This window comes from Notamacropus eugenii, chromosome 1 (assembly GCF_028372415.1).
Source record: "Notamacropus eugenii isolate mMacEug1 chromosome 1, mMacEug1.pri_v2, whole genome shotgun sequence".
NCBI classification, from domain to species: domain Eukaryota; kingdom Metazoa; phylum Chordata; class Mammalia; order Diprotodontia; family Macropodidae; genus Notamacropus; species Notamacropus eugenii.
The window spans coordinates 567,898,772-567,914,963 of record NC_092872.1 but is presented as its reverse complement, the minus strand read 5'-3'; the positions used below and the strand labels follow the sequence as shown (position 1 = coordinate 567,914,963).

The window sequence follows — 16,192 nt, the reverse complement described above, 5'->3', positions numbered from 1 at the left end:
TGGAAATGACTATAATATCAGCCCTGGTATAGAATCTTTTTATATTTAGTGTAAGTATTCAGCTGCCAATTCAGGTCAGCAAGTATTTGCCTAGGGATTATTATGTGGTCAGCACTATATTCAATCCTATAAAAGGTTTAAAAGAAGCATAAAATATGGTTCAAAACAAAAACAGAACAATGCACAAATGCATGTGGTCCCTGCCGAGAGGGAGCTTCTATCCCATTGGGAAGGCATCATGCATGTTGAAGAAATCATTAACTAACAATCTAAGAGGATATGAGTTCCCATAAAACCATAGGTAGCAGAACAGAGTGGCATAGGAGTTCACAGAAAGAAGAGATAACAGAGGACTAAAGTGGTAAGGCAATGCTGCTTACCAAAGAATTTAGGGCTGAAAGAAGACTTGTAGGAATGTATATAATTTAAGTTGAGAGATAGGAGGGGTGAAAGTCTCCATGCAAAGATAATAACAATGGCAATCTTTTCACAAGGGAATGAACATAATGAGTTCAGAAGACAATAAGGAGTGGAAATTTTATGTTGAGGAGCACTAGGAAAGGAATGTCTTCCTTTTCATTCCCTTGTTTCCTTAATTGAAAATACCTTCCTCCCCTTCTCTTCACCTTGTGAATCTCTCCCCATCTTTTAATGCCCAATTCAAAGGTCACCTCCTCTGGAGGACTTTCCTGATGCCCTCCAACTTCCTTTAAATGTCCTATTTATAAGAAGTAACATTTTTTTAATCTGTCTTCTACCCTCCCCCCATGATAAACTGCAAAGTCAATTAGGCAAACCCAATTATGTTCCCAATCCTCAACCAGTGGTATGAGCACAGTGTTCTGCATATAGTAACTGTTTAATAAATGCTTGTTATCTATACTATATGCTAGGAATTGCGCTAGGCTTTAAGAATATAAAAATGAAATATATTGTGGAGGGCTTTAAAAGATAGTCTGAAAAGTTGGGACTTTATTTTGTTGGTCTCTGAAGAAAGGAATGATAGCACAACAGTTTTTAGAAAAACGAATCTGGCACTCATGTTTAGGGTAGATAGGAAAAGGATATAGGCATGACAAAATGGTGGTGGCAATGGAAGTGCAAAGTGGAAAAAAAACTATTTCAAAGGCAGAAAAATGTAACTTTATGATAAATCAGACAGGAGAAGTGAAGGAAAAGAGATGCTAAAAATGACAACCAAATTTGGGGACTATCCCAAGAGAATAGTGGAGCCATTAATGAGTGAATCTTCTCCTTGCTAAGGATAAGTATAGTCATCTAATAAAATAGTTCTTATTAAGGAAATTAGACCATTTAAATGGCCTTTATTTAGAATTACTATGCTTTATATAGGTCCCACTTTGAATAGAACATTCAGTTTAATTTGGGTCTTTTAGGGAACATCCAATTGAACTATTTACCTTGTTTCCTGAGGAATTCTTTTCTTTGGAATTCAGCCTCATCCAAGACAGCCCTAAATGCTAAAATTCAGCAGTGAGAAGAAAAGACAGGAAACAGAATTTAGTCATTTAGCAATTCAAATGTATTTACTCTAAAGTGCCTTTTATGGGCATGTGCTAATATTGGATGTGTCATACCATCTCCAATGAGAACTAATGAAGATTGATTTTTGGCTTTTCCATCATGGATCTGCACAGTATAGGTGCCTTCATTTTCAATAGTAAATCGATCCATTACCATCTCAATGATGCCAGTTGATTTATCACACTTAATTCTGTGTGTCTAAAAGGAGGAAACAAAATATATAATTGCACAATGTAACTCTAATATTTACATACACACATATGTATACATATGTATGTATGTATGTATGTATGTGTAGATATAGATATGTCCTTTTACCTCAGACAGCTACATAATCTATTAAACCTTTAAAGAGATGTTATCAAAGACTGAACTATTCTTTACAAAATACTTTGGCAACCCAAATAATACATAGGAAATGCAAATTTTGTTGAAAGCTATCAGACTCAAATTCTATTTCAGTAGCTTAAAGGGAATATCTTCATAAGGTGCTTCATTTGTAGAAGTGGGAAAAGAATGCTATGTGGAACACACAATTTGTTAAACTGGGTTATTTCCTGAAGGAGAACAGTTTGAGTCATGAATTCTGTCTGACTTCTCTGCTACAACTACACTCAGCAAAAGACATTTTTGCATATTTGTACTGATATTTCAATGTTAGTTCAGTCAGATATTTAGAATGTCAAACATTATCACAATAGCAACCTTGTATGGAAACTACAAAGTTCATCTACTACCCCTCCCAAATAAATCTAAACTTCTGTGGCTTACTCTTAAGATCATAGTCTAACTCTCTTTCTTCTGTCCAATTTTATGCCCCAATAATCTCCTGCCATATTAAATTGTATTGAAGCTTATCATACATTATGATTATTCATATGTCTGTCTTCACACATCTTCTTCCCCTTGACTGCAAAAACATCTTTTTCATCATTCTCATCCTTTAAAGCTCAGTTCAGATCCTAGCTCCTCTAGCAAACCTTCCTGACAATTTCAATTATAACCTCTTTTTCTGATCTCTAACACCTAAAAATACCACATAGTCTATCCAATTTAATTCACAAATATTTATAAAGTGCATATTACGAGGCACAGCCAGGTGGTATTACGGATAGAATGCAGGACCTAGAGTAAGAAAGACCTGAATTTCAGTTCTGCTTCAAATACTTACTACCTGTGTGACCCTGGGCAAGTCATTTACTTTCTCTCAGATTCAGTTTCTTTATCTCTAAAATGGGGATAATAATCATAGTACCTACTTGTTTTGAGGCTCAAAATAGAAAACATGCCGAGCACTTTGCAAACATTGTGTATGAATGGTAGTGATTATCAGCATTATCATTTTTATTATATGCACAATGTACTGTTCTAAGTTTATGAGATACAAAGAGAAAAAAACATCCGTTTCAAAGAGCTTACTTTCTACTAGAGGTATGCTAAGTGTGCACATACAAATAAACACACATAAAACAAAAGCATTCTGAGGGAATAGAAAGTGTGTCTAACCAGGAGCTAAGATCAGGAAAGATCTAACAGAATCATAGCTCTCTGCACAGAACTAAGCACAGAGCTAACATTGAAGCAATGCTTCATGACTGCTCGATTACGGAGTAGAGATCGCTCTCAGGTTGGATAAACAAGGTTCTTCTGATTCCAAGTATTATGGCCTAAAAAGCATTATTTGAGGCTAATTGGCATGTAAGTCTAATTGCCATGTGTTAATTGCCATTTGAGGCTAATGCCCATTGCCATGGGGAGCTTAATCAAATATGGATTTGAGTTTGGCGTTTTATTTATTATAAAGCTGGAAGATCATTTTTAAAACTGAAATTACAATATCATCAAATATGAATGCAATTCACACATTTTGTATTTGTATAAGATCACTTAGCCTTCTCTGTCTCAGAAAATTGGAAGAGAGATTAGGATAACAAGAAACGAGGAGCAGGGGTTCAAAGATGCTTAGGTGAAGGAGAAGGTTAAGGTGGTGAATACTAAAAAGAGACAGTGTGAAGAATGAGATAATTATCTAGAGAGAGAGTTAGATGACTCAGCTCCGGAAATGAACTTTGTTTATCAAGATGCCCAGGAGCCAGGGAAAGGATGGAATATGAGAGAAGTAATGAGTGTTCAGTCTAGTGTTTTCCCCCAATCCTTGATTCTCTAGGGCCAAAGGGTAGAATTTTTAAAACGTAGAAACAGAATTGCTGCTATTTAGATTCCATTAAGCTTATTTCAAGCATCTTTAAGAAGGTAACTATCGCACCTTATTCTAATTAGGTTCAAGAAAGAAAATATATCTCTAGCCGGCAACAAGAATCAAACAAAATTCTCAACAGTACAATAGTCTATTGAAATGTATTCAGCAACTACACTGCAGTGTCTGGGCCAGTTTTAGAAAATAATTAGACTGCTCTCTATTGCCAATATGCAGCAAGATAAAGTTCAATGATTTTATGGGTGCCGTAAATATGAGCTTTTATGTGACTTTCACAAAATAGCATCAATCTTCAGATGTAAAAGTCACCTGCGGGTTACTAATTAAAAAAGTGAAATAGGAGAGCTGCACTTTGGAAAATTAGATGTGTAGCTGTGACATCAGTTTTAAGGGCAGGTAGGGAAAATCAAATAGTACTATGTAAATAATGTTAAATTAGGCTAAATTGCATAGGATTTAACTCTGGAACGGATTTCAAAAACAATTTGGCCCAACTTAGCTATTTTACAAATAAGGAAACTGAGATCCAGAGAGAACAAAAGGATTTGTACAGTCACGTAGCTAAATATGGTATTACATGGTAAAAGTAAAAATAAAATAAGTGGTAAAACAAGGACCTGAACCAAGAATCTTCTACTCCATGTCCAAGACATTTTTCATTTAGTTAATATTATTCTTTTAAATAATAAAAAGAAGCCAAAGGTGACCTAGAAATCAGTCACCCCCTCAGTGATATAGTTCTATAAAGAAGTGCCATCTTTCTTTTGGGAGATATTAACTAGACTTTAAATATCAGATTTCAATCCATAAGAAAGTCTTGCCTTTTTTTTTCTCAGAATGGACCTATGATTTCATCAATATAGAGAGCTCCCAGCGAGGAAACTCCCTCCACTCATGCACGATAGAATCTTCTCTGAATCTTAAGCACTTTAGAGAGTTGCCTGGAACAGTAAGATTAAGCTGATTTCCCCAGAATCCCACATTCGTTAGGTATCAAAATCAGAGGCTAGACTCGAACCCAAGCCATCCAGATTCCTGACTCTTTGGCCACTATTATATATGTGTGTGTATATGTACATGTGTGTATGTATATGTGTGTATATGCATACATACATGTATATACATATATGTATACATACATACGTATATATACATATGTGTATATATGTATATCCACACATGTATATACATATATACATGCATTGTGTATTTGTATATATTGTGTGTATATATGTATGCATATACACATGCATGTGTATGTGTGTATACGTATATGTGTGTGGAGAGAGAGAGAGACAAAGAGACAGAGAGAGAAAGTAAAAAGAATGAGAACTTGCCAAGTGGGGATATCACAAAATATCTATTTTTTTAGAATTCTGTCTTAAACCTTGTGTGTACCATGAAGAAGAGTTTAAATAAACCAAGTGTGCTTCAAGCAGAGACCAAGGGCATTGCATTTAGCTCTACATAGTCAGTAGTGTGGTATGGTGGTAAAAAGAGCAGGGCATAATGAATGGAGTGCTGGACATACAGTAAAGTAGCAATAATTTCAGAAAAGTCAGGCATGACTTCATCAGGAAGAGGACATTTCATGGTATTTACTTTTTGACAGAGTTATTAAAGTGATAATGGAAGGGAAAGCTATAGATATAATTTGTCTAGATTTTAGCAAAATATTTGATCAACTATCTCATACTATTCTGGTAAAGAAGATAGAGAGATGTGAACTAGATAAGCATTGGACTGAATCTAATGAAGTGAAATTCCATAAGTAAAATTGTAAGTCTTGTACTTGGAAGGAAAAAAAATCAACTTCACAAGTACTAATAAGGCATGGTAGACAGGAATTTGACTGAAAAGAATCTAGGGACTTAGGCTCACTGCAAGCTCAGTATAAATTAGCAGTGTGGTGGATCACCCAAAAAGGTTAATGCAATCTAGAGCTGCTTTAAGAGAGACAACTTTCCAGGAATAGAAAGTCTGACTATACTCTGCTTTCCTCAGTTCTCATATTGAATATCATTTCAGACAAATTGTTGTCTATCCACTTCTCTTACCCGTATGAAGATATTTTTGTACCCATGCATAAGACGTTATACTTTAGTTCTGATGAGATAGTTTAAAATGGATATTTATAAGTTTTAAAAAAGTCTGAAGGATGGTGAAGAGTCTTGAGTCTATACCATATGAGGATTGGTTAAAAAAACAGGGAGTGTTTAGCCTGGAAAGGAGAAAACTCACAGGAGACATGAAAGCTATGTTCCAGGGTTTGAAGGGTCCCCATTCAGAAGAGGGATTAGGATTGTTCTACTTGACTAGAGGGCAAAATCTTGGACAATGGGAGGAAGGTGCAAAGAGATTAATCAAGAGTTGATTTCGGGGGGAAAAATCCTAAAAATTAGAACTTTCAAAAAGTGGAATAGGCTGCTTTGAGTATTAATAGTTTCCTCCTTCCTGAGGTTCTTCCTTTCTAGATATGTTAAAGAAGGCATACCTTCTAGTTCATCTAAATTTAATATGATTACTTTAGGGGTTGCTTGCAATTCTTACATTCTGTGATTCTTTGATTTCTGATGTCCCTTGTCACTCTGTGATCCTACCCTATTTAAAACAGTTGGGTGGCATGACGTAGAGAAAGTTGAACTTGGATTCAAAAACATAGGAGTTTGAATTTACTTGCTATGTGATCCTGTAAAATGGGGTTGTTGTGAGAATTAAACAGGATTATACATGTAAAGTACTTTGCAAACCTTAAAGTCCTATATAAATACTAGCGAGCTACTAGCTGGATGACCCCTGTCCCTCTTCCAGACTCACTTTTGTCATCTGTTAAATGGGGCTAATAATAATAATACCTATTTCATAGACTTGTGAGAACTCAAATGACATAATATTTAAAATTGTTTTGCAAGCCTTAAAGTGCTTCATAAATGCTAGCTATTATCCAAAGAAGATGGTTATTACCTTGCACACTACATGTAGCAATGCTACCTTTTGACTTAAAAAATTAAAGGCTGAATTGCAGCATAAAATAAAACGTTGTCTAACACAGAAAAAAATATGTACTTTTTGTATTCTTTCTCATCATTTCAACTCAAGCCTTCTATCTCTAGGAGTAAATCTAAATGACAAAGGAATTTATAGGCACCAGTGGCTACAATGTCCCTCCTATTAGGAAAAGATCTTGTTGGAAGGAAGTCATCACTCATGATATGCTGAATCAAGCAGAATCAATGTCATTATCAAGAACAGACAAACAGATTTATTAAAAAATAACTTATCCCCAAAGAACTTGTATCTTTTCACAAAATCAAATCCAATCTGAACTTTTTTCCCCATAGAGATAATAAAACATCATTTGCCATTTTCAAATTCACACAGGTCTAGTTTTTAAAGTATTTCTCATCTCTGAAAGACTAGTGGTTAAAAAAACTGAAGGGAAAGGTGCTTCAGGAACTGTAAGACCAGTATTGATAAACAATATACCATGATATTAAACACAGAGAAACCAATCCAGTTTTTAGATACAGTATTATGCTTAATTTCTGGTCAGACTACATATAGAGCATGGCACAATTCACTGTAGGAAGGACATAAGCTGAAAAGTATCATCCCAGAATAGGATGATCAGGATGGTGAGGAATAACCTTGAGACCTTATCCTATATGGATACAATGAAGAAATTGGCAGTGTTTAACTTGGAAAAGAGTTTGGGGTTGAGGGATGGAGGGTAGGGTGGACTGATAACACTTGTATTCAAGTATCTAAAATGCTGTCATGGAGGAACATGCTCTTCTTGGTCCCAGAGGGCACAACTAAGAGCCATGGATAGTAGATGCAAAGAGGCAGATTTGTTTTTGGCTTAAAGAAAGAGGAAAAAACCTAACAATTACAATTATCGAAAAGTCTAACAGACTAACTCAGGAAGTGGGGCGCGGGGGGGGGAGTTCTACCTCACTGGTGGTCATCAAGCAAACCACTTGCTGTGAGTGTAGTAGAAAGAATTTGTATTTAACTGTTAATTGAATTAATTGACCTCTGAGGTCCCTTCCAACTCCAAGATTTTGGCGATTCTGCATAGCAGAAAGAAGTCAGAAAGTCTGAGCTTGAGATTCAGCTATATTGCTTAGAAGTTGTGTGACTTTAGAGAAGTCACTGAGTTATGGTTTTCTAATACATAAAACTGGGATTTTTGCATGAATGGGCTGTTGAGAAGATCAAATGAAGTAATTGTTCAATTATTTACAATTGAAAATATAAACAAATGATCATTTTTATTATTTCCTATCTAAACTAAACCCACACTCTACATATTATATGAAAGTTTAATTCATCTTACCAACCTCCCCCACCCCCACATTTGGCAGCTCAGTAAGTATTGAAAATAAACAGAGAATATTGATATAAACAACTACCCTACCACTGTGAATCTTAGCCCTCGCCAAAAACCCAGAATGTCCACATGTGACCTTACCTCGCTGTCAGAAACTTCTCTGTCATTAATAACGAATCTGTAGCTGGCATCCGGTGATAAGTGCTCAGCCTGGAGCCAGAAACGAACCTGGCCCTTATCAAAAATCTCATAAGCTAGTTCTGATTTCAAAGGAATCGCTACCGGAAGAAAAGAAATCACGTCAATAATGCATGAATCCTTGTGAGAAAGAATACCGGCATTTTGTAGGAAAATATCAATTCTGGTTATTAAATTTTTGGAGAATGCAAAACCCTGGAGTATTGAATAGGATTATGAAAACCAGAAAAAAAATCAAACTATGCTTTAGCCTGTTGTTGCTTTTAAAGCCTCATGCTGCGTGACTTATGTGTGTGTGAACACAATCTAGCTTTCTATATATATTTAATACAATGGCTGAGGATTTCTTTTGATAGACATCCCACCAGGATTAAGCATGGCCCATACTAAACCCAGATTTCAAAAGACTGCTTGAATGACAAATATTCCTACAAGCTACAGTACAAGCTAATATTTGTTTTAAATGAATAGATTATCAGCTTGCGAGCGAGGAGGATAAAAATGAGGCCGTTGGTTTCCCAGAGTTGTTCCTTAGAGATCTTCCCACTGTAATACACATGATCCTATCCCATTTATGATTGTATATTAGATTTGCAGTTTGTAGGCTTACTTACTGGGATTCTTTATTTCGTTGCTGAGTGCCATCAGGCGTTCAAGCTCTAAAATAAAGAAAAAGTTTGAGTTTTTAATTGATTTTGTCCAAAGGACTCAGACATTTTCAAGCCATCTAAGAGAAAGCATTGAAATAATAACTTAAAACTCTGAAATGCAACAGTTAATTCATATTAGCAAAATTAAACTTGTGGAGAGAAGGAAAATCTTGTCTGAATTTTATTAGAAGTGTAAACTTGATAAATTGTTTAAACTGGAATTCCCACAACCCCCAACCTCAAACTGACTGAAAATTAATATTGTTACTTTGTCAATCACTACCTAGGGTAAGTAATACAATGGACTACAATAAACAGGATACTTAATAAATGTAGGATTAAAAACAAAGCCATTGTAGACATCATACATATGTGATATCATGGAAAGATCACAAGATTTAGAGTAAGAAGATCTAGATCTAGGTGTTAATCCTAACACCTAACATTCCTGACCTGGATGAAGAACTTGGATTCTCAAATGATATAAACTCTGGAACATCCAGATTTCTATAAAGGCTTAGAGAAAGGGGCCTATTTGCATTTATTATTAGGTGGCTAGTCTCATGGCAAACTCATGAAGATTGTCTACTAAAACATGGAGTGGTTTTTAGCCTGCATCAGTAGAGATAATTTTGTTGTTCTTCAGTTGTTTTTCAGTCATGTCCAACTCTTCATGACCCCATTAAGGATTTTCTTGGCAAGGATACTAAAGAGGTTTGCCATTTCTTTTTCCAGCTCATTTTGTAGATGAGGAAAATGAGTCAGACAGGGTTAAGTGACTTGCCCAGGGCCACACAGATAATAAGTGTCTAAGACTAGATTTGAACTCAGAAAGATGAATCTTCCTGACTCCAAGCTAGCACTGTATCCACTGTGCCTCACACAAACCTTAAATTAGCTATTTCTTGAACCTAGATTTTCTGACTAGAACTCCTTGGTAAATTCTAGTCCACCAGAAAGCCTGTCACAAATATCATTTATCATTGTGACATATGGTTATTTTTTTTAAGTTAGACTACATTGTAAAGTGACACAATTAGAGTAGATGACCAGATAATCTCTAAGGACTTTTACTTTTTTGTTTTATGACTATATGATTGGGAGAGAAGATAGGAAGGGTGGGAAGATCTAGGCGGAGAGATAGTTTCCAGACCTAAGATCTCATCCATATATCGAACTCTCTCCATCAATGAAGACCAGCTATTCCTCCACAATTTATATAGCCTTAGAGAGTGACCTGATGTACTGAGAGGTACATTCACACAGCTATTATGTACCAGAGGCAAGACTTGAACCCAAGTTCTCTTAACTCCTAACTTCAAAGGCAACCACTATGTTATGTTATACTGCCATTCTGAGTATATAATAAAAATATTAAAATGATACTCACTACCAGACTACTTTTAGCATTGAAAATTATGCCTATACAGCTGATTTTAGTTTACATTTGGGGCATAAACTTTTATCCATAAATTTAGATCCTATCAAAGGAAGGTTTAGCACAGCAAGAAAGAAAACAAATAGCTATTAAGTGCCTACTGTGTGCCATGCATTGTGCTAAACACTTTATAAATATCATGTTTGATCTTCATAATAATCCTGGAAGTTAGGTGTTTTTATTTTCTCATTTTAGAGCTGAGGAAACTAAAGGAAATAGAGGTTAAAGTAATTTGTCTAGGGTCACAGATCAAGTTTCTGAGGCCATGTTTGAGCTTAGGTCTTCCTGACTCCAAGCCTAGTGATCTATCCACTGTGCCACAAACCAGCCTCATCTATAGCTCACATTTTGAAAAAAGATAATATTCAGGCCCAAATATTTGAAAAATACTTTTTTATTACTTCTTTTCTAAACTTTATGTTTCCCTTTTCTTAAGCCAACATTTGGCAATGCAATAAGTTTAATACTAAAGAAGGATCACATATATACTATTCATCACTTACCTTCTTCATCCATTACAAAACTAGATGAAATGCCATCAGTATCACTAACTGACACAGAATAGGTCCCAATGTCTGATTTTTCTGGATTTTTCAGGTATAATTTAGAGCTAAAAATAGAAAAATATATTATTATATTAGAACTTTCTCATATTTTAAAAACAAAAACATGTTCAGGACTTACTGGTCTCCTTTAGTCTCTATATTAAACTTCTCTGGATCATCAATTTCTTCATAAGATTTACACCAAGTGAAGTGAGATGCATCTGTAACCTCTGGACAGTCGAAACCTAGATAGATGTTGCCATCTTCATCTACACCTGCACTTATTTCTTTAATACCTGCAAGATAAAATACTATTCAAGCATCTTAAAGATAGTCTTTAAAATTGTGGTGGTAGTGTTTTACTGTGTCCTAATTTTATATTGAATTTGAATTTTTAATTTAACATCTGAATGGAATTGCCCTGGTGGATTCATTCAAGCATTGATACAACAAACATTTATTGAATGCCTATAATGCTTTGAGGACCACAATAGATTTGGGGGAGGATACCTTAGACATGGTTCCTGTTATCACAGAAATAGTTAGGAATTTTGGTACTTGGGACAAATACCAAAAACCTCATCTAGGGCATGTGTCATAAAGTACACCCTCAGATGAGTCAGATTATTTGTCACCCTGTTCAAGGTTGAGACATAGAAAGTAGCAACTTAAGGACACCACCATGTAAATACAAATAAGGGATAGGGATAGGAAGAGGGGAACAGATCAATGAAAGAAGCTTATTCAGCATAATATCTTATAGCTTCCTATTTTAACTACTCATTTTTGCTAGCTACCTGCTAACAGATACCTGTTTCTATACTACTGAAGGACTTCCAAGTGTTGTCAGTATAGACTGTCTGCTCAAGAATATGTTTGGGAGGGAGATAAGAAAATGCTAGACTATAAAGACATAGTATTATGTGATAACTTATATTAGAGACCTGTTAAATGTCATACTATGTGAAATACAAGGAGGAAGTTTGTCACAACAACTACTATACCTAGAGGGTAAAACGCTTTGCTACATAAATGCTAGAGTTGTTTTTAAAGGTGGATTCTACAACAGGAAGCATGATCTTCTACCAAAGTCCTATCAAAAGGTTCAACTTCAGAAACAGATATGACTCTATTGGTGGAAATGCTATTAAAGATCATGCATCTGCTTCACCACTGCAACCTAAGGACCACTAGGACTTTCCATCTGACTTGCAGATAAAACCATATATATACATATGTGTAAGTGTGTATATTATATATATGTACACCTATATGTATGTACATGTATGTGTGTACATATATGTACACATATATGTGTGTGTGTGTATGTATGTTTCCTCTTTTTGGAAAAAGAGCTCCAAAGGAGCATGGGTTGTCTTGTTTTTCCAATAGAATCCCTAATCCTTAGTAGGATACTTTGCAAACTGTTATTGTTTAGTCATTTCAGTCATGTCCAGCTCTCCATGATCCCATTTTGGGGTTTTATTGGCAAAAATACTGAGTGATCTACCATTTCCTTCTACATCTCATTTTACAGATGAGGAAATCGAGGCAAACAGAGCTAAGTGATTTGCCCATGGTCACACAGCTAGTAAGTGTCTGAGGCCAGATTTGAACTCATAAAAATGAGTCTTCCTGATTCGACACCCAGTGCTCCGTCTACTATACCATCTAGCTGTCCATAATTTATAAATACTAAGTACTTAACAAATTCATTTATTCATTCATTCTTCATTTTCTGAATAGAAATCTATACTGACGTAAATGTAGTCCTTACTGTAGAAATGTTGATGGCCTAGTCACTTCAAAAGAAAAATAGTGGACAGCCTTCTAACATGAGCATGAGCATGATTTTCCTATCTAGGAAACATTATTTGTTTCAAAGTGGTGCTTGTGATGGGTGCTGGCATTCCTTCACAAAACAAGACTCTTTTAAAAGAATTTGAACAGTTCAACAGCATGTAAATAATTAAATTCATACCTGGTCTAGCTTCCACAAGCACAGCTTCAGAGGTGTCTGATGGTTTTCCAACACCACTTGTATTTACTGCTCTGACTTGGAAGACATAGGTCTTACCCTGGTGCAGATCAGTGACCTTGAAAATAACATAAGAAACATGCTACCTATATAGTTTACCTTCTCTGTGAGTTTAAGCAGTTAGTACAAACATGTCTGAATCTAAGCATAGAAATAAAATTTTAAAATAAGAATGCCTCTACCCAAAGGCACATGATCCCTGGATAATGGACTTTACATCTAAAAGAAATTATGTGAGGTCTGAAGGAAATCAGAAATTGAGCAGTTAAAATAAAAATTTAATCCACAACACTGGAGTTACACATAATCAATTTATTCCTGTTCCAGCTGCTACTTCTGCTTGTGCTCCAGCTCCCTGGAATCAGATAGACTGATTGTATAATGCCTTGTATTCATCCGTCCATTTATTCATCCTTCCATTCATTTACCTATCAATTCACTCATTCATCCATCCATCTATTCATGTAATTATGCCAATTCATGCAGCCGCTCACCCATTCATTCATCCATCTATATACTCACTTTTTCTTCCATTCATTCATTCATTCATTGTTGCATTCATTCAACTAGCAAATTTCCATTGGGCAGCAATGAAACATAATATGCAAAGTTGACATAAAAATACATAAATATATACATATGCAAATACATAAATTTATATTCTTGAGATTATTTATAGAAATATACAAGTCAATCAAGAAAAGTCACAGATTGAAGTGAGGGGGGTATATCAGAATCTCAAAAATCATCATAAGAAAGCGATATGTTTGTAACATATGGACGTGCAAGTCTTGCACTTTAACAAGAAATATTCAGTAGCTGTTAACTTGCCTAAAGAGATACAATTCATCTCTAGGATAAGACTAGCCCATCAAAAATAATTCTTTGAACAAGTTTATATTTGAGACCAGGAGCTAATTTGCTTACCACAGACATGAAATAAAATTTCAAGGACCAAAGAAATAAATACCTTTAAATAACGATTTTTAGTTGTAGCCTCATTGACTGTAATCCATTCTTCAGAACCTTCTTCTTTATAATCCACAAAATATCCTGTAATAGGACTGCTTCCACTGTACACCGGTGCTTTCCATAACATAACAAGGGATGTATCTCTGACCTCACAGAATGTCAAGTCATAGGCAGGGCCTGAAATGATCATTTATAAAAATTAGTGTGATAATTCAAAAAAGAAAACCAAAATGAGAGTTTTAGAGGGATAAATCTCATATCCATCAAGTTATTATTCATTTATTAAAAACTTTGGATGTATGAATGTCCCTCCCATTAATCAACACTATATTAATTTCCTTTAAAATTTGTGTCATTGTTTCCAGAGGATCACATTGGCAATATGAAGAGGAAAAAAGTATTATCTAGTCTAGCAGTGCAAATAGTGATATCAGATGGTCAGATCAAGTACTGTAATATGATCTGTGAAATATTGAAAGAACAAGAAGATAGATCTCAGTATGTCAAGTAGATTTTATATGGAATATTTATGGAAATACAAAAATAAGGATCAAACAAGTGTAGAACTTTTGTGATTTTCATGGTGGCAGGGATATAGAACATCGATAACATCTTGAACCCCCTGAATGAAGTCCTAGAGCAAGTGTAATCAATATCATGTCAGAATCTATTTCCTAGGAGAGAAAAAGGAAAAATCTCGCTGATTACTATCTAAAATCTTCACTAATAGTCACTGAGGGTAGAGTTGATTTTCTTAGAAGTAATTCATTAATTAATGTTGCTCACAGAAGGTGTTCATGTAAGTATGTCATTCAAGAAATTTGTGAAGAAAAGAAAACTGTGGCATGTTTCCTACCCACCAGATTGGAAATACTTGAATCTCACTGAAAAATCATTAAAAGAATTTGGTCATCTGTGTCAGACCTCACCCTCTTTCCATAAATACATTAATATTCTCACTGGTAGATTCCCTAACATCAAAACAATGACAAAAGTATATGGCAAGTCAAGTCTGGAATATGTCCATGCATAGAAGTGCAAAATTCTTGCTCATTCTCTTTTATTTTCACAAATACATGAATTCAATGATGTGGGTGTTCATTTCAAAAATGTAAATTGAAAGCCATATATCCCTGCTTATCTAACATGACTCTTTTTTATATATTCCCAAAAATCCTTTTTAAGGAATCTACCTAATGTGTTAATTTCTCCTAATTATTTTTTAACATTGTGTAGTTCCCAAAGAAGCATACATGCTGTTCATTGGTCATGCCTTTTTCTTGCTACATGACTGACCTATCTTCTTTACAGACTATATGTATATACATATATATATATATGTATATACATATATATATTACTCCTCATCTAAATTAAATCATACTTTGTTCTTTGACTTATTGTTTCCATGACAACTTTCAAAGAGCCCTGTTACTTATATAGCTCTTTCATTAGCTTTTCAGTGAGGCAAAAATTAATTTCACTGAATCAGGTAGCTACAAAGTCAGAGTAATCTTATCAGGCCATAGGACTGAAAGTTAGCTTAGAATTCAGAGTTGCATTGCTTTTTTTTTTAACTACATATCTTCTATTTGTTTTCTATACTCAGTGTTAGAATCACAACTCTAACAGTACATTGTGGTATTCTCAAGGGTAATTCAAAGAGTATACCAGCTCTGATGGATCTACAAGCTGGAAAATTTTGAATGTAATCCCAGGGATGTAATACGTCTGTCATTTGAATACAGTTTATTGAAGTTCAAAGAGGCTGGTAATCAGGTAAGAACAATGATCATAGGTAACGAAGATTTTTGACCATGGCAGTGAATGAAGACCATCAGTGAAGGGATAGAAAAGCTAAAGTTGTGGTTTCAATGGAGGAAATGCCAATGAAATCATGCATCCTTACAGCATGGAAGTGCTTAGCATATTAACCAATAGTTCAATATTAGCTAGATTTGGAGAATTAACCACTCAGATACCAACAACAACAGCTAATACTAATATAGCACTTTTAGCACTTCACAGAGCACTTTAAATATGTTATCTCATTTGCTCCTTACAACAATCCTGGGAGGTAAATGCAAGTGTTATCCCTACCTAACAGATAAAGAAATTGAGGCTAAGAGGTTAAATGTTTTGCATAACGACACACAGCTAGTAAGTATCTAATACAGTATTTGAACTCAGGACTTCCTGACTCCAAGCCCGCAATCTGTGTACCAGCCACCTATTTTAAAGAGTATCCATTCCAA

The 16,192-nt window shown here is 35.0% G+C and overlaps 1 protein-coding gene across 1 annotated transcript in view; it reads right to left on the bottom strand.

Annotated features, from left to right (window-relative positions):
• Positions 1 to 16,192, bottom strand: part of MYOM2 (myomesin 2) — a 161,063-nt gene that overhangs the window by 34,415 nt on the left and 110,456 nt on the right. The window contains exons 20-27 of the mRNA XM_072634369.1: positions 13,936 to 14,114; positions 12,909 to 13,023; positions 11,067 to 11,223; positions 10,886 to 10,992; positions 8,909 to 8,953; positions 8,238 to 8,374; positions 1,599 to 1,743; positions 1,422 to 1,481 (exon numbers count right to left, since the gene is read on the bottom strand). Coding sequence (XP_072490470.1) covers positions 1,422 to 1,481; positions 1,599 to 1,743; positions 8,238 to 8,374; positions 8,909 to 8,953; positions 10,886 to 10,992; positions 11,067 to 11,223; positions 12,909 to 13,023; positions 13,936 to 14,114 — 945 coding nt within the window. The remainder of the gene's footprint in view (positions 1 to 1,421; positions 1,482 to 1,598; positions 1,744 to 8,237; positions 8,375 to 8,908; positions 8,954 to 10,885; positions 10,993 to 11,066; positions 11,224 to 12,908; positions 13,024 to 13,935; positions 14,115 to 16,192) is intronic.